The 18,675-nt window shown below is 47.3% G+C and overlaps 1 protein-coding gene across 7 annotated transcripts in view; it reads left to right on the top strand.

The window, feature by feature from the left end:
* The first annotated feature begins 7,401 nt into the window (after positions 1–7,401).
* Positions 7,402–18,675, top strand: part of MEIS1 (Meis homeobox 1) — a 138,792-nt gene continuing 127,518 nt past the window's right edge. The window contains exons 1-6 of one of the 7 annotated variants that reach the window (XM_082358465.1): positions 7,402–8,312; positions 10,177–10,403; positions 12,247–12,388; positions 12,934–12,984; positions 13,791–13,841; positions 15,284–15,430. In XM_082358465.1, coding sequence (XP_082214591.1) covers positions 8,301–8,312; positions 10,177–10,403; positions 12,247–12,388; positions 12,934–12,984; positions 13,791–13,841; positions 15,284–15,430 — 630 coding nt within the window. In that variant the 5' untranslated portion in view covers positions 7,402–8,300. The remainder of the gene's footprint in view (positions 8,313–10,176; positions 10,404–12,246; positions 12,389–12,933; positions 12,985–13,790; positions 13,842–15,283; positions 15,431–18,675) is intronic. The other 6 variants (XM_082358464.1, XM_082358460.1, XM_082358466.1 and 3 more) reach the window with 6 other exon arrangements.

Below are 18,675 nucleotides of genomic sequence, written 5' to 3'. Positions count from 1 at the left end.
CTTCAGTTTCTTCTAGTTCTTTCCTTCTCTGTTTTTCACGCTACTAGAATTCTTTCTGAGCTGCAGAAAGCCTTCGATATTTTTCTTATTCATTGGATAACTCAATGAAATGTTAAAATATTCATTTTTGAATAATCAGTACGATTTTTGCCTGAAGGTTTTCACAAAATATGCCCCTTTATACAGCCCAGCGTGGGTGCTAATCATGACCAGTCTGGCTCATCCTGTGGCTTCAAAGGTAAACGTTTGCGTTTGGTGACTGGAGACGTTCCCCAGCACTCAGTACTTCCACTACTAGTTTAGAATTTCTCAAATGCGTGAATACTTATGATTGGTTCCTGTAAGACTCGTCTATGTTTTCCCGCTATTGTTAGTAGGGTCCTTGTTGTTGTTTTAATCTGGACCATTGGAACCATATGGCATCTTATAAAATAAACTTTCACAATTCAGTTGATTATGCTAAAGTTGAAAAGACACCCACCACAGCCATCACCACCGGCATCCCCCATCCCCAATCACCGCCATCTCTGCAGACCAACTGAAACCATCCTGTACTTTTACACTGCAATGCAAGCAATCTCACTGCTTTAAGTAGTCAGTGTCAACCCAAGTTCTCTGACATATCTATATTTAACACAATATTTTAAAGTCATTCTGACATAGTGCCACATCAAAATGTATATTTGAAGTAGATCATTGAAATATATCTATGCATCAATAAAATGTCCTAAAGCTGTCTCCTTTTCACTACTGGGTTTTTATTAAAGAGTACCCTAATAACTAGTCATGTATTAATAGGTGTTTTTCTTTTTTAATGCAATAGGAATTTTAACTTCAGGAAAGCAGATAAACAGTTTTAAGAGGCTGGTACCCAAGTCTATGTCTCTTCCGCCAAAATCAGCTTGACTTCTCCATATTTTATTGGTGTGGGCTTTATCAGTTCTCTAGAATAATTGTGATTATTCAGGAAATATGTCAATATCAAACAGAGGTCAAAGTTAGCTTCATGAATTTTTTCTTTTTTGGTACAAAGCTTCCATAATGCTAGAGCTCCATAAATATTTTTTAAATCATAACAAAAAATGTATACAATATTTTTAAATGTTTAAGAGAACATCAAACAGTCTCTGTTACACAAAGGCATCTGACTGAATTTCAGCCACACTTTCTCCCACATGTGGTCTCCAAGTGAAAACACTGAAGTTTCATATTTTCGTCCAATAATGCCAAAAGAGGAACTGCACTAAAATTTTTCTAATTACCAATTTCATTCTGTCCCTCCTACAAGTACTTTTCTTGATTACTGAACAATATTACGTTCTGAATTTCAAAAATTAATTTGTACATCCTGGATTACCTAGGCAGTAGACACATTTAACTTGACTGTCAAGCAAATTCACACTCAGAGCCAAGTAACTGCATGCACATGCATGTGCACACACACACACACACATACACATATATTTTTTTCAGAGATGCCAGGCTTGTCCCACCATCTTTTCTTTTTCTTCCCAAGCTGACTTTGTGCACCCCCACACATGCACAACTGTATTAAATGTAGGTTTTAGCCTTGTGCCTTAGTCCAGTGGTTGAAGTGTGCCTATACTTAGTATAATGTCCTAAACTTGGATTTGAACACACTAGTAGGCCACAAAACCTGTCCTGTGAGTCTAAGTTGGGTCCTGTGGTCCTCTCCTATTACTTACCAGCACCAAATCACCCCCCACCTCCCCCAAATACTGGACAAGAAAAAAGTTTCTTAAATCATGGAGACTGTAGTTTTTCCATTGTCCAGTAGACGGCACAAAAGATCAAGCCTTCAAATGAACAATCCACCAAAGCTATTTGGTTTAGCTTGGAGTGTGTTTGAGTGTACTGTTCATCTTAAACAGTCAGCCAGCCTGCGTTGTATCTGTGAAACAGAGAAGCATCCCCAAACTTAAGAAAGCTCCACAAAGTTTTGAAATGTAGCGATATGAAAAAGATTTGTAGATCTGCTCAACAAAATGCTGCTTCAGATAACACAGCAACTGTTATAAATGAGGAGTTTGGAGGGAAATGTTACTGAGAAGTTTATTATTTAAGTTACCTTTAAAGAAATTAAACTGAGAAAAAGTACAAGGCATTTCATTTTTAATTATCTTCTAACAGATGAAGAAAATATTTGCAACCTGAACCTTCAAAATTCTATATTGGAATTTTGCGTGATGTATCTATGCTTTTTATTAAACTTGACACACAACTCAGATCAGAAAATTAAGTACTGTATTTCAAATGGGCTAATGTATACAGGCATATATAATACCTAGTAGAAAGGGGGAAGAAATTTTCTAGAAATTTTGTGAATAGCTTTTGGGGTATATCGGATGAGGAAGCCATAAGAAATAACTTAGTTGAAACTTTGCCTCTCCTAAAGCAATGTGTGACTTTGGCTAATATTTATATTTTACTAAAAGGCTTCTATTTCCCTTTTCATCCTGCAGACGCTCCTTATGTAGAAGTAGGGGGAGAGGGTAAAGTGTGGACTAATAACTCATTTCCCAGTTAATTTTATTAAGAATTTATAGCACTGTTTAGAAAGTTTTAAGACAACCATAAATTTTATTAGGAATATTTTATTAAGCCCTCCATTTAATTAATAAAAGACCTCTATAACTTCTGAAAATGTCAGAGCTAGTAATTATGTTAACCAGCGTAATTTTTCCCCCTCTAGAGACCAAAGCATTTTAATGATTTGAAATAGAAAAGTGGTAAGGAAAACACCCCCCCCCAATTTTTTTTCTTCACTTTTGCATTATCCAGCCCGAATATAGTGACGGGTATTTTCCCTGCGATGACTGGAGAGCCTCAGCTGACCTCTCATTGACTTCTGAACTGGACCCAGACATTCTTTGTTTTCTGAAGCAAAATGCAGTAAACAAATCTCCAGGTTCTTATGGCCCAGATTGCTTTGGGGCACTTGATTAACGTCTTCCCTAATCCTGTCGGTTAACCCCCTTTCATATCACCTAACCAGGTTTCTCCCTTTTATAGACCTCTAAATAGTTTATTTCACTTTTCTCACAGCCACTCATTAGCTTTGACTTTTTGGTACCTTTCTCATATGGCATCCAGGCTCTTATCTCCAACATTCCTCTATTATCTCTAGTAGATTTTAAATCTATTTTCTTTGAACTGTCTTTCCCTTCTCTTATTTCTGTTTTTTGAAATGCAAACGCTAATGTGGGATGAGATTCAGAGGATGAATGTTCTCGAAGAACAAACCCTAAGCCTCCAGCCCACAGGACAACCTAAAGAGTAATCACAACATTTTAACAGGCATCTTAAAGTTAGGTGGCAGATGATAAACCCTTATCATTCTGTGAACACAGCTGCCAAACTCGATTGATTAACAGGCTTTTGTTTATTCTGGGCTGGCAAATACACACACATTTTACCTTAAGAGGTGCCTTTTTAATTTCTGAGGGTTTTGGAGCTGACTCATCAGTGTGAACTTCAGGGACAAAAGCCTAATTCCGGATATAGGTCTTTCCAAAGGCACGATTCCTTATAGGAAAACAGAACACTAGAGGGAAGTTCTCCCGGAGGACTGTACCAACAGCCTAAAGGGGCACTATTTGTTTTAAATGCCTCCTTGCCGGAGGGTCTAAACAATAGAGACCTAGGCCCCAGGCTGCCTCTTTAAAGTCCTCATTCTTTATCTTTGGGAAGATGCTCTGGGATGAGAAGGGTAAGCTGAGTATGGAAGGCCCATGTCAAAAGAACTAGGGGCAAGTGCCAGAACCCTTCACCAGGCCAACTTTTTGCAAAATAAAAGTACTTTTGCCTTAAAAAGCAAGTATCTGAGATAAGCTAAAAAAAGGTACTGCCATAGAACAGCTGTAAATATCAGTACTAGTTTTCTAAGATACCTAGAACTATCCCTTTACCTTTTCCTTTTAATAGATGATTAATTGCTGCCCTGCTAAAGGAGTTTTTTTTTTCTTCTTCTTTTTTATGGCTACTATATTGCAACTCCAGAGGTCCTCTGTGCAATTTCTCTCAACCAACTGTAATAACTGTTTGCTAATTGTAAAATCCTTATCCAGAATGAGGTTTGGGCAAACAATTTGTACTACTGTAATTACACTGTAAAAGTGTTCTAGTCTCTCGGTTGTTCAGAATTAATCTTATAAAGGCCTAGGACCATCGGGTTCACAGTTATACGTGGAAAGAAGGGGAGGGAAGGAAGAAGACACTTTTGAAAGCTAATGAGGTTAGTTTAAGCCCACAAACTCAAACTATCTCTTTCTTTAAGGAAAATCTGTTTGTCGGTAATTTAAAGTTGAAGATCATGGCTGAAGAGCGTAATAGTCTTTTACTGCTTGAAGTTTAGGGTTGTGTTGGAAAAGGCGAGATTTACCTGAACCTTCTTTTTCCATCTCTGCTAGAAAACAAAAGAGAGAACTTACCGGAACGCATCAATACAAAATGCATTCTATTGTCAAAGAACTATATATACCAGAACTGGCCTTTTCCACATTTGAAAACGTGGCCGCAGACTTGAGGTAACTCCAAACCGGTCGGTCACCTAGGTCTTTCTTTGCCCGAGAACCCGTAGGGCTGTTAAAGACTATGGTGATCGAAATGTATTTCGCAGTAGATTTCTCTCGGTTAAATTATACTTACACAATCTCCTTCGCAGTTCATTTTAGGATCATAAACGTAGCTGTGCCCATGTCGGTGTTTGGCTTGACGCTCCCCTCCCCCCCCCCCCCCACTTCGTGCCCCACTACCGCCAGCCGCGCTGATATCGGGAGGGCCTGCTGGAGAGAAAGAGCTCACAACCCAGCGAGCAGCCGTCGGAAGGCGCTCAGGTGTTGGCCGCTGCCGGCTGGGGTTCCAGGAAGAGCTTGCAGGCGGCCGGCCCAGTTTGGTCTTCTCTGTAATCGGAAAAGGATTGCGTTGGCTGGCCCAGCCAGCGCAGCTTCCCAGGAATTAAACAGAGAAATGGCCTTCTTGAGACCGGGAGGTCCCATCCTGGCCTGAGTTCTGTTTCCAAGTTCACGTTGGGGAAGGGCCGGGGGGTGGGGGTTCGGGGTTGCCAAGCAGTGGCACAAAGGCGCTGGTAATTCACCTGGATCCTCTCGGCTCTGACACACGGGCCTGCCTTAACCTCCCGCGTGATGTGTCGAGGCTTTTGTACCAGAAAACTCTACATTTTGCGATGGTGAAAAGTAAAAGATCTTAAAACTTGGGGTGTGGGGGGAGAAAGGAAGAGAGAAGACAGAGATGCAAATGATGGGGGATCCTAGGATGAGTTTTTTTTAACAGTCGGAGCTCTTTCAAGGAAAAACGCATCCGAAGGCGTTGGGTGAACGTGTCAGCCCTTCGGGAACACATGGGGCGAGTACGGCGTCGGGGCGGGGGAGATGTGCGGGAGTCTGGGAAGGCTCTGATGCTCGGCTTTATGAAAACTCCACTTTTGGGGGAACTGGGCGTTGACTCGTGACAAGTATTAAAAGAAGCAATACATGACGCTTAGGGAGGTACGTGCGCTCGGTGGAATCTGATTCCAGATCTACGTTCTGATGCTCGCCCTGTGTGTCCCCTGCTCCTCGAAAGCCCACTTAAACAGAAACTTCAGTCCTGTCTCTCGGACCGATGCGAATTCTCTTTTAGTTTGCGCATTAAGAGTTGGCTTCAATACATTTGAGAGCTCCTAATCTTTTCCAAACTGTCTATGCGGATACGAGCCCCTTATCTTTCTCAAAACTCTTCCCCCTTCCTTCACCTCCCCCGCTTTGGGATGGTCCGCAGCTGGCGGGGTGGGATGAGGGTAGGGGCGATGGGAGCTAGAGGCCGACTGCTCTGGGGGAGTCAGCCTTTTGGCCACCATCAGGGCGGGAATCCGGACTGGCAGTTTGTCTTCCCGGCAGATCGAAGCTCCCTGCTGATCGATTATTTGATAATTGATTTTCCCCGCAGCCAATAAGCTGCTGCCTTGGCGGGAGCGTCTCCTGATTGGCCGAGCCCTCCTCCCCGGCTGCCTACCGAGATTTGGGTGAGCTCATTTTCCACTCGACCGCAGGGGGAGTTTTCTGCGAGGTTTCAGCTGGAGGGAGGAAAAAAAAAATCGTGCTCCGAGCCGAGCGAGCTGCGAGCCCTGCTCCGGGATGTGAGGTTTCCAGCCCGCTGGTCGAGCTGCTGCGGCTGAGCCATCTCGACAGATCAGAGCCGGGCGGGCAGAAAAATAAAAACGAAAATAATAAATATAATAATATAATAATAAAGGGCAGGTTTAGAGCGGGAGAATAAAGAAAAGGAATTTTTTGTTTGTTTAAACCGGAAAATAGGTATTTAAAGGGAGAAAGTTCAAATTAGTGGCTGGTTGGGGCCTCCGAGTTGTGGGTAGGGGCAGCTTTTTGTCTGAAATCTCAGCCCCCGAAGTGAATTTCTTTTTCTTTGGCACTGGGAGTTTTCCCTGAGCCGGACTGGGGATCGGAAAGAGGAGTGGGGGGAAGAAGGACATGGGGAGGAGAGCGCGGGGCGTCGCCGGGGAAAGAGCGTGGCCGAGGCCGGAGCCCCTCGGCGCCTCGAAGACAAAGGCAGCGCGGCTGCAGCCCCAGCCGAGCGCGCCGACCCCGCTGCGCCGCGCTCTGGGCGCACGGCCGCCTCGCCCGGAGCGGGTCGGAGAAAGAGCCTCCCTCCCCGCGGCTCCCTGGCCCAGGCTCCACCCGCGAGGTCTGGCTGCCCAGAGCCCGCGTCGGGTTTCGCTTTCCGGCGATCATAAATAGCTTCGTGTTTGTAAACAGGCGCTGGGGGCACATTCCCGGCTCTGGGCTCATTGTTCCCTCCCTTCCTCTCTCACTTTGCGCAGGACGCCGGGGCTGGGGCTGGAGGCCTCCGGGACTAGGAGGTGGGGGCGTCCAGATCCCCAAAGTGAGAAAACGCAAGCATTTCCTTTCCTTGGGCCGGGTGTCCACCTCTGACAGCAAAAAAAAAAAAAAAAAAAAAAAAATCTCTAAGGTGGATCTGCAGAAAGCCCCAGCCATCTCCACCCCACGTTCTCGGGACTTCTTAGCACAGCCTTTCCCAGCCCTGCTCCTGCTCCTCCTCCTCTTCGCTCCTGGTTTGACTTTTCTACGTGGTGTGTTTGGTTCTAAGGATCCACTACTTTCTGCACCAGCCCCCCTCCGCCCCGAAAAATACTGGCAGACCCCAATAATTTCGAGGAAAGTCAGGAAGTCAATCCACGGAGCCCTGTGCAAAATAACTCCCGCTGCTGCCTGCCCCGCTTTTATTCCCAATCTATTTCAAGAGAGCTTTGGAGGGAGAGTCTGGAGGGGGAGGGAGAGAAAAGAACACGGAAAATAAAGCCGGCGGCCGGGGGCTACTACCCGCGCTTGTGCGCGTGTGCCCTGGGTGTGTGGGTGTTTGTGCCTGGGCGTGCGATTTAATGGAGCGCCTCTCTGCCTCTCCAGTGCGGCCAGAGCTCGCTTCGCGCACCCACCCCTGCCGAGGAGCCTACTTGCTGCAGCCCAATGCATTGTGTAAGACGCGACCTGTTATGGCCACCACTACTTCCGGGTTCTAGCATTCTGGTCGGAATCCACCTCTCCGCCTGTGCAACACACACTTTACACACGCACGGGGACTGCAAGCGGGCAGCATCGATCGTGGCTCCTTTAAGACAAACTCAGACAGACATTTTTTTTTAACCCTCCTCCTCTAATCTCCCTCCAGTGCAGCAGTTGCAAAGAGGGAGAGAGAGAGAGAGAGCGAGAGAGAGAGAGGGAGAGAGAGAGAAAGAGAGCGAGCGAGAGAAGAGAGAAACTGATTAGGAATTAGGACTGATTCAAGGGAAGCGAGCGCTAGGGCTTTGTGCATTTGAATATTAACATTTGAGGTGTTCTGACCAGAAGAAGACTGAGCGGATGATCATTCATTCACCACGTTGACAACCTCGCCTGTGATTGACAGCCGGAGTGGCAGAAAGCCATGAGATTTGGTAGTTGGGTCTGAGGGGCGCTTTTTTTTTTTTTAACTGATTTTTTGGGGAGAGAAGATCTGCTTTTTTTTTGCCCCCGCTGCTGTCTTGGAAACGGAGCGCTTTTATGCTCAGTGACTCGGGAGCTTTGCTTCAGGTCCCATAGACCGAAGATCTGGGACCAGTAGCTCACGTTGCTGGAGACGTTAAGGGATTTTTCATCGTGCTTTTTATTTTTTTTTCCGGGGGAGTTTACGTATTTGTTTCTTTTCACACTGGCCTTAAAGAGGATATATTAGAAGTTGAAGTAGGAAGGGAGCCAGGGAGGCCGATGGCGCAAAGGGTACGTATTAAAAAACAATTGTGGAACTCAAATGTGAGATTAAATTGAAACGTGGCTGAAAGACACTGCTAAAAAGTTTCCTTTTTTCTCTGTCTTTTTGAATGAGGCTCCTAAAGCCGTGGCCTAAAGCGAGAGGATTTATTCAATGCATTTGTAGACTTATGTATATTAACATGTAATTGTTAATTCAAGTAATCAAGTTTTCTATAGATTCCTAACCAGCAGCTATATAAATAAAACTACAAGCTCGGGTAATCATCTGTTTAAAAAACAAAAACAAACAGCGCTAGATACCTAATGTTATATAGCGTGAGCATTCAAGGAGCAGAAGTTTAAAGCTATTTTTAAATTAAAATAAGCAGCTAGAAACTTCTGATATGTTATTGATTATGCTCATCTTTAATATCACTGAAAGTATTCAGCATTTTTAAGCAAATAACTTTGTCATAGTACAACGGTTTTGGGGGTCGGAAAGCATTCATCTTTTAAAAGTAATTTTAATGTACATGGTTTTTTATGCAAGGTAATACTTTGTAAGTTTTTCTTAGAAGAGCCCTGCACTAATTGGATACTAAGCACACAACTACTCACTTTAAAAATGCAATACTAATTTCCCCAATATTCCTATTTGAATGGAAATGTAGTGAGAGTAAAGTGAGACAATGACAACCCAACAGAGGTAGTTTCTTAAAAGAAAAGGGGTCTACAAAAAGCCTTCCTTGCATAATTTGTGCCCTGGCCCTCAAAGCCCTGTTTGCAAAAGAAAGTTACTAGGCTGACACATTTTTTCTTTACTCCTTTGGTTCAGGCAAATGTCAGCGTTCTTCCAAACTCTTTTCACACCTCTGGCTTGAAGGAGATGAAAGTGGCAATTCCTCTTTTCTTTGAAAATCATTACACTCTCGGCGCCTCCAAATCTTGGGAAAAGAACATGCCTGAAATGAAGCAAAGAGGAAAACCTAAATAGCTAAATTTTGCACACAAAAATAATGACAATATGAAAGTAGTTTTTCTGGAGAAGGAAGATGGGGGGGGTGGTTTGAATGTGCATTTACTTTTAAATTTGCTTTAAACCTGATGACTAACATTTAGCTCACAGACTTCTAGTCTAGGGGGAAAGTTCATAAGAATAGAAAAAATAGAATAACTGCTCCAACTATACATTTTCTTTAACTTGAGGGGAATATTGCCCAATTCTAAATTCAGCCCCGATGTTGAAGAGAAGCTACCCTTCTCTGAGTTTCACTTATAAGGGAGCCAGTTAGTTTTGTATGATTTAGCAGAGTTTGTCTTGGAGAGCAAAGGAAATGCAGTGTCTTGCAGGACTGCCTAACCCCACGCTGGCAGGCAAATAAAATGAGAAGCCTGTCTGAATTCACGTGCTTGGCTTAGCTGTTCCCATCGTAACTTTTTTTTTTTTTTTTTTTAATTCCCCCTGATGGGAAGGGTCTGTGAAACTAGGCGGGTTTGCTGTACTGTCCTGGCACGTTTTATTATTGTGATTTTGAATTTCCTCCTCTAGAGACGTGCACGTTTTACCTTCTGCCCTCCGGGAGAATGCCTCCCTTTCTTCCTTCTTTCTTCCTTCCTTTTTTGCCAAAGGATCCTGAATTTCTGGCTAGTTGATAGGGACACGAGTTAGGGCAAGACCATTCAATCTCGCCGAGTCTTACCGAGAATCCTAGAAATTTTACTTCTAAAAATATTTTTTTAAATGAGAAATCTCAGCTTGAGAGATGCAAGGCCACCGAATTCGGGGTTGAAGGATCCAGCTGGACTGACATTATATAAGCTCCGTGCCCTGCCGTTGCCCCATTTGCCTGCCTGGCCTTCTGAACCTGTTTCTCTCCTGTTTGTCATGCAGTACGACGATCTACCCCATTATGGGGGCATGGATGGAGTAGGCATCCCCTCCACGATGTATGGGGACCCGCACGCGGCCAGGTCCATGCAGCCGGTCCACCACCTGAACCACGGGCCTCCTCTGCACTCGCATCAGTATCCGCACACAGCTCACACCAACGCCATGGCTCCCAGCATGGGTTCCTCCGTCAATGACGCTTTAAAGAGAGATAAAGATGCCATTTATGGGTAGGTACGACGGGCAGCAGGCTGAGCAGTTGAGAGGCGATGCTTTCTCTATTTCCCTTTGCCCTCAGTAAGAGGAAAGCCAGAGCCCTCTGGATTGGAGGTACATTATTTGGTGACTTTTCATTCGCTTTGCATGAAGATTTGGGGGAGGCGGCCTGCCATCCCAGACGCCCCCCCCCGCCCCCATCTCCGCACACGCTCCGCGCCAGTCCAGCGCCCCGCTCCGCCGAGGCCATGCCCGCGGAGGGGTCGCCGTGCAGAAGTTGCCAAATGTCCCTCGTCCCCCCAGACCCCGGCTCGGTAACTCAGCGGGTTGGAGTCCTCACTCACTCGACTTCGCGGGGAGAGTGTTTGGGGGTTTCTAAACGTAGGCGCCTTTGTGTTGGAACGAAACTTTTAGTTTAAAGGAAAATCTTTTAAGCCACTGATTGTTCTGACTTGCTAAGTTTACTCAGCCGCCGTATGCTGGCTCTGCCACCGCACAATAAAATCAAGGCAGGCCAGTTGCAGGTCAGGCAAGGGGGAACATGCTTTGCATTTAGGGAGTTGGACCACTGTAGTCGAGGAGAGGAACTCGCTCTGAATTGTCACAGACCTTAAGAAACTTCTAGCCATTTTAGGACTTTGTGTTCAAAGGCGAAACCTGCAGGATTTAGAAGTAGATGCGGGGTGCTCTCGGGCCGGTGTCGTCTTCCGCTGCAGTTCACACCGTGTTCTCCCGGGCCCTGGGGTTAGACCCTGGACTAGTAAAACCCTCTGAAAGTCACTTGTGCCTACTGTGTGCTGATGTATTGGGGGACCTCTTTTTACTTTGCAGCCACTTTTATTTTTATTTATTTCTTCTTTTGAAAAAAAAAAAATCAGGCAACACTGACCCTCCCTGGCTGAAAACCCTTTCTGCTTTATCTTCTGGTCCCTTGTGCGAAGGGCTTATTTAAATCCCAGCGTCCTCTCCGCAGTGTTGTTAACTGCAAATCGTTTAGGCTCCGGGACAGAACATTTGGGGAAGCTTTTTGAAAAGGACCCCAAACTGTTAAATTCCCAGCTGGGCTGTGAGAGCTAATAAAAGACTTGAGACACCTCTTTGGGCATTAGAGGAGGCTCTTTTTTTTTTTTTTTTTTTTTGATGGGCTGGGATAAGCGACATCTAGGCCCCTCGCAATACTAGCTGCTTTGCCATTACGCAGGAACAAAACTGAAAGGCTTGACCGCAGGAACATTTGAAGGAACTTTCTTTGGGGGGCGGTGGGGACCATCGGCGAAGGGAGGGAGGTGTGCAGGGAGCCGAGGAGGAGAGCCGTGGGGTCGGGATCGGGAGATGCAGCCCTCTGACAGTCGGTCCCACAACCAGAGAGGTCCTTTCCCCAAGTTAGCTGAGCGCCTGCCACCAAGATCCCCAGAGCCTTGGGCTTCGCGAGACGGCCTTGGAGGAACCCACTTGAAAGAGCTTTCCCACCCCTTGCGCCCCGCGCCTTTCCCCCCCTGCAGGTTCTGGGTGTGCAGAGGAGGGACGAGGGCCGGTCGGGGTGGGAAACTTAATTCAAAATGGCTGCTGGAACCGCTTGGGTTTTATTCTTAGCAAATGTTACCAATTTCTCCGGCCAGATATGGTGAACCGATCCTCAGATACGGTCCATGGCTTAGGGCCTCCGACTTCGGGGGCCCAAGGAGGAAGGGGAGGTGAGCAGTCACCTGGGGGCGCGGGGGAAGGGGAACAAGTAGATGACAAAACCAGGGAGGGGGTCCCCGCCTTGAGCTCGTCCTGCTGTTTTTCTTGGGCGCCTTTTTTCACTGCCACGGGACTAACCATTGTGTTGTTTGTGACTGTTGTATTTTCTTGCAGACACCCCCTCTTCCCTCTCTTAGCACTGATTTTTGAGAAATGTGAATTAGCTACTTGTACCCCCCGCGAGCCGGGGGTGGCGGGCGGGGACGTCTGCTCGTCAGAGTCATTCAATGAAGATATAGCCGTGTTCGCCAAACAGGTCAGCAAAATCAATGTTTCAAAAGTAAAAGAAAAAAAAAGAAAAAGAAAAAGAAAGAAAGAAAAGAAAAGAAAGAACCTCCCTCCCTCCCACCCAGCACATTTGCAAAAGTAACCAGCGAACAGTCCGCCCTAAGCCAGGCCTGTTACATCTTCTCTGAGCTTTTCCTCCTAAATGAGTGTCTTTGCGGACGCCTGAAAATCACCCCAGTTCTTACCCACTCCCGCTACCTAACCCGACGCAGAAAGCTCAGTCTGTAAAATGCAACCCCAAAGCCCACGCGCAGGAGCTGCCTTGGACTTGGCGAGCTGGGCAGCGATCTCTCAGAAGCACAGTTGCTGGGAGAAGTAACCCTGTGCTCTGGGCTTGTTTTCGGATTCTTTGACTCACATTGAAGGGTTTCTGCACGGGACGAACTCGGTGTCACAGAGCCTCTCCCGGAGGTTACATCCTGCCCCCGACAGTGTAATGAGGCAAGAAACTAGGAAGGCGACCAGATTTCAAATGTTTCTTTCTCTCCCCCACCCCTTCTCACTTGTATTTAGATTCGCGCAGAAAAACCTCTATTTTCTTCTAATCCAGAACTGGATAACTTGGTAAGAGCGGACCCCTTACTCCCCTCCTCCCACCTTCCCTCCCCCGCCACACAATCCCCCCTCCTCCCAAGCTTTACTTTGAGAGCCCTGAGGTTTCTAGACCGGTCTTCCCCTATCTGCAAGTGGGCTGCAAAGGTTTCCATCCACCCGCAAGTGGTCCGGGACAAGGTCCCGGGGAAATAAATTCACCTCGAGAGGGGCCGGGCAAGCCGGCGCGGGGAAACGCGAGCTTTGTTTTTTATGACAGCCGGGCAGCGCGGCTCTAATCAGCCCGGGGATTTATCTCCGGGCCTGTCAGCGTGTGTGCTTAAACTTTGCGGACTTCCCAGCCCTCAAAGTCGCGTCATGAGGGCAGCGACCGGGCCAGAGGCCCCAAACCACCAGTTTATCTGAAAGGTGTGCAGAAGGTGGCAGCAAGTTTGCAGTGTGAAAAGCCACAGGCTGGGGACTGTTGGGAATATTTTCCGTGCACTCCTTGCAAGGAAACACCTAGTCGAGGGATGCGGCCCTTTGGGGGTGGGGTAGGGGCAGTGGGGCTGAGAAAGGCGGGGGGGGGGAGCCATGGGGGAGGAGAAGGTTTATGATCCCCCCTTAGATGCTTGGTTGTTGTTTTAGCTATTTTTTTCTCCTTAAGAAATATAAACCTCTAGATGGTACCCACTCGCTGCTGTTAAGTTTTAGTGTTATTGCCATAAATCAAAATAACTCTATTTGGGGGGCGGGGGGAGGCTGGCGATGTTAGAGCTGCAACAGCCAATTTTCTGCAAACTAGGAATGGGGCGCTCATTCTTTTTGTATCTTTGCAGATGATTCAAGCCATACAAGTATTAAGGTTTCATCTGTTGGAATTAGAGAAGGTAATTTCTCTAGTTTTTTCTCCTTTTGCTTCCCCCTCATGCCCAAACACACAGAGGGGGAGGGTTCAGAATGGCTGAAGTTCAGGCTTCTGAGACATTTGCATAAATGACTTTCTTTCTGGTAATTAGTGTCAAGGCCAATCTTAGCGTCCATTTCTCTTTGCAGTTTAATTACAATTTTAGCCACTAAAACCGGGATCACAGACGCCCTAGCCTTGTATTCATTCTTAATACCTTGCTGGCTTTGTATAAATAGTTGCAATTCTACGCATCCCCTTTGATGTTTAGAATGCTGTTGCGAGTTTGCTTGCAGGTTATATACCTCTGTGGTCTCTTCTCTTCTTCCTCCTCCTCTTCTTTGCTACCTCTGAGGGGGGAAAAGTTTTGTTTAGTTTTAGTGAGTTTCTGGAAGACAGTCTGAGAGCAGCGGCAGGTCAGACACAGGGGAGAGGCAGAGGGGGAGGAGGAGGAGGCAGGGAGTCTGGAGGAGTGGTGGGGGAGGCACTTTAACCGTTTTGCAGAGACAAAGCAGAGTTGATAGTTGTGTCAATTTCTTGAATCTGAGAATCCTGCACACACCCCACCTTCACACTCAAGAAAGGGTGTGGGATAACGTGATTTTGCTAGCTGTTCCATAAATCTCAGCAATAAAAACTTAATGCATTGTAATTCAAACTAACATTAAATTGCAAGCACACTGGGGTTTCTTGTGAATTTTTGCATGTCAGTGATGCCTGGGTCCTGTAAGAGACCACTCCACTTATGCCTAAATATTTTGAAGCATCCTTTTTCCTTTTTTTTTTTTTTAAAAAAAAATCAATTCGATAACTTTTTGTGGCTGTAGGGTTTTTTCCCCCATAGCATGAGTCTTTTTTTTTTTTTTTTCAAGGAAGCATCATAAAATGTGCTTCTTATAGATAGAAATCCTCATGACAAATGTTACAGGGACTTGGGTTGTCAGGCATATATCCTATACCAACACAGTATTGGCCCTTTGGAGATATATATATATATATGTGTATATATATATATATATATATACACACACACATATATATCTATAAATTTTTTCTTAGACATGTTGGAAAAGGATTTCTGATAAAGTAACTGGATGAAATTAAATAGTTTACCTTAAATGTCACCCACGCAGGTCACCTCTCTAATGGCCACAGCCCCGGGAGCCGATGAATTTAACACGGGTGTTGAATATGTTGTAGCCTGTGAATCATCTTGTCACTGTCAATTTTCTGCGATATCTCTATTTTGCAAGAAAAGAAAGTTATTCCTAATTCTGGATGCGTCTGAGGGTCTCTGGAGGACAATTGCCCTGTGTTTCCCCTATTTAGAAGTTTGGATCTCACAAGGGGGGTGGATTGCACTTGTCAATGTCATTTATGAACTCCTGATTATATTTCCATTTTTTTATTTCTGTCATAATGTAGGTACACGAATTATGTGACAATTTCTGCCACCGGTATATTAGCTGTTTGAAAGGGAAAATGCCTATCGATTTGGTGATAGACGATAGAGAAGGAGGATCAAAATCAGACAGTGAAGATATAACAAGATCAGCAAATCTAACTGACCAGGTATGCGCTTTTCAATTTCAACATCCCTGGGAGAAAAAAAAAAAAATCTGTATGCATATTGCTTGCTGGGTCACTACCACCTCCTTTTATTATTTGCATATGATTAAGTCCCTTTTAGATACATTTCCATCGAAATGAAAATTTTTGAATAATGTGGCTATTATTGCTTCATTAAGGCTGGCTCTGGGATTCGACCTGGAGAGATGAGCTTGTAAAAGCTTTGCCTGCAAACTTGACCTGTTGCTTGTCGCTTTTAATTTTTGTCTTTATTTTATTTACCCTCTATAATAATGGGAGTGTTAACTGCCAGTGACCGCCTCTGATTGTAGGGCTTTGTTCTGGAGCATTTTTTCCCCCTTCTATCTCGAAGAAAAGAAAAGTGTAGGGTCTGCTTATTTCTTATTTTATTAGGAATAAACCCAAGATAGGTGGTCTAAGAGAGACAGGGAGGGTTTGAAATCTAGCAAATGCTGGCTATTTTCTCCCTGTCTATACGGTTCATTAGCCTGTCTTGTCAGTTTTCCTCGGCCGAACGCTTCTAGACCTCACTGAACATTGCTTTGTGCAGTGCTTGCTGCAAGCTCGCCCATTTTATTGTACTTAATAGAAAAAATAAGACCAGGCCGAGGTTATAAAAACAGATAAATATGGACGTTTCTCCTCCTCCTTTCCACTCATCCTCCAGCTGGTACGTGCTCTGGGCCCTCTGGGTTGGCAGCTTTTGGAAGTGTCAGCGACAGGGGCGCCCCGGGACTCCCTCGGTGTGGCGGGTGGTGGACCTCGCGCCGCCCTGCTCTGAACTGCCGGCCTCTGCTTGCTTCGCCCCCTCCTCTCTCGTCCTCCCTCCAGGCCCTTCTTCCGCTGCTTTGCTAAGTGGGGACGACTTTTATTTGGAGTTGCTGGGGGGGATTTCTCTCTCTCACCCCAACACCGATGTTTGCTCCCAGTCTCTCTCCCCCCCGCCCCGCTCCTGTCGCTGTATCTCTGGATTGGTCCAGAGGAGTTGCAAAAATGCACTGAAAGTGAAAACGTGAGGAGTGGGTGAGAGGAAACAGGGCTCAGGACAGCTCTCGGTTGTGAATCGTGGCACCGCGTCTAAAGATTTGGGTGGCCTTCTGTGCCTCTCCACCTATAAGTGAAGGCCCAGAGTTGTTTCTCTTTCTGACTTGGCACGTGAGCCCCGTCTTGGGGGAGAGAGCAGCCTGCCTTTGTTAGGCCAAAGGACAGCCGGTCATGCAGAGTTTTCTTTGCAAGCTCTACCATGATCACGGTTGGCCAGCGGCTGCCTTGCAGACGCCTTGCAGACTCCTTGCCGGAATGCCCGACTCCTCGGTCTTGGTGTCATCTTAAAGTTTGCTTCTCTCCATATCACCCCTTAAAATAAATTCCCGGCTTGGATTTCTCTGGGGAACCCCGCGGCAGAGGCTGAATTCCTCCTTTTCCCACGAGGAGTGGAAGGCAGGCAAAGCTGAGCTTTAAAAGCGCCAACGCGCCGGGTCCTTCCTACTATTTGGCGAGTTGCAAACTTTCGGCAGTGTAGACGACACTCGGAACAGGCAGCCTGCGCGATCCTGGAGCGTCCCCACCGAGGTGGGAAACCTGCAGGCGGCTCCGGGTCCCGGCCCCGCCAGCTGCCCGGCCTCCCGCCTGGTTCAGGCCGCCAGCCCTCACCCCGGAGCTGTTAAATGCAGATTCCGCTGAGGAACCCTCGGGTAACTGCTGTTGAATAAAAATTGTAATCCAACAAGCCTAACTAGAAAATGGGATTCTAAAAGCTCCGGAGTGCTGGGTACATAAAGCTATCTGAGCAAATTACAAGAATCGCTTAGGGGCATGAATGAAATCAACACTTTAATTGCTTCCAAAATGAAGATTTATACCCCATTTTCTCATCGAATCATTATTTTATTAAAGTCAAAGATAAAGGACCAGAGTTCGGGGTGTTTTGGGGGGGGGGATACAAAATTGATAAAACATCATTCAGTTCTCCCCCTACTCCTTAGGTAAACTGTTACTCGGTTACCTTTATTTGAGATATGCAGATTGGTAGGCAGTGGTCTTGGATAAAAATTCGCACTTTATGCACCTCCCCACCTACAAAATGAGCAGTGTGCGTGCCGCGCCCGCCGCTTCCAAGTGGGCTTCGCAGCTCTGGCTGAGCTCGTGGCACCGTTGGCCTGTGCGCGTGGGCGCACTCTCGTGACCCCTCGGGCTCACCGAAGTCTCCGTTGGTCGTAGGGCAGCAAACCTCAAGCTTGTGCTTTGGAATTGTCCGCTTCCCTGGAGCCAGGAGCGAGAGCGCCTGGGCTCCCTTTGGGGAGGAGCGCGCAGAGCGCGGGGCGCACGCGGGACTGTGCCTGGGCCGCGGGGTGGAGTCCCCTGTGCTGGGAGTTGGGGACGGAGGGACGAGGCACTAGGGCCGCCAGGTGGGCGCCAGTGCTCCCAACTGGAGCCGGCTCGCCGGTCCCCGGGGGCCGGGCCCGGAAAGGACGGCCTCGCCACCTGTCTGCGAATGCGGCCCAGCCAGTCTGAGCCCCGGTGGAGCGTGCGCTTCGGGACTGGATGCTTCAGGTGTGGTGCGAGCGCGGGGCCTCGTTAGCTCATTAACCCCTCTGTCTCTAGGGCCTGCCGGCTGCACGGTTTATTTTACTTTACTTTTCTCGTCGGAGGGCGCGAAGGCTGCCACCCGCGCGGGGACTTGGGATCCACGACTTTGATACCAGCCGGTTTCCCGGAGGGCTAAGGCGACGGAAATCTACTTGGCCTTGTAGTGTCGTTAGTTTGGTGGGATTTTTTGTTTTTGTTTTTTTTCTTATCAGATTAAGACGCCAGTAGAAGCCGTAGTCCCGCTCCCACCCCACTCTCAACTCCCTGCCCCCCAGACCCCGAAGTCCCGGGCCCGGGAGTCACCTCCCGCGGGCGCAGGCCTCCCGGGCGCCCTCTCCCGACTGCCACGCTCCCCGCTTGGCACGGACGCTCCCGACGCCCAGGGCCTGGGAGCAGCGAGGGGCACCGGGGGCTTCCGAGCCTCGGCAGGGGGTGAGGGCCGGGCCGGGATCCCGGGAGCGGGCGCAGAGGGGGCCACCGTGCGAGGCGTCGAGGCCAGGGTTGAGCCTGGTTGGCGATGGAGAAGGACGCAGGGCGAGGGGAGGCGGGGCGCGAGTTTGGGGGACCCAGGGTGGAATTGGGGGCGCCAAGAGGGGTTACGGGGGAAGAATCTGGCTGCCCAGTCGCTAGACTTTAGG

The sequence above is a fragment of the Balaenoptera borealis genome (genome assembly GCF_965194805.1).
Source record: "Balaenoptera borealis genome assembly, chromosome: 15".
NCBI classification, from domain to species: domain Eukaryota; kingdom Metazoa; phylum Chordata; class Mammalia; order Artiodactyla; family Balaenopteridae; genus Balaenoptera; species Balaenoptera borealis.
Note: the sequence above shows the minus strand (reverse complement) of the source record. Positions and strands in the feature narration are given on the sequence as shown.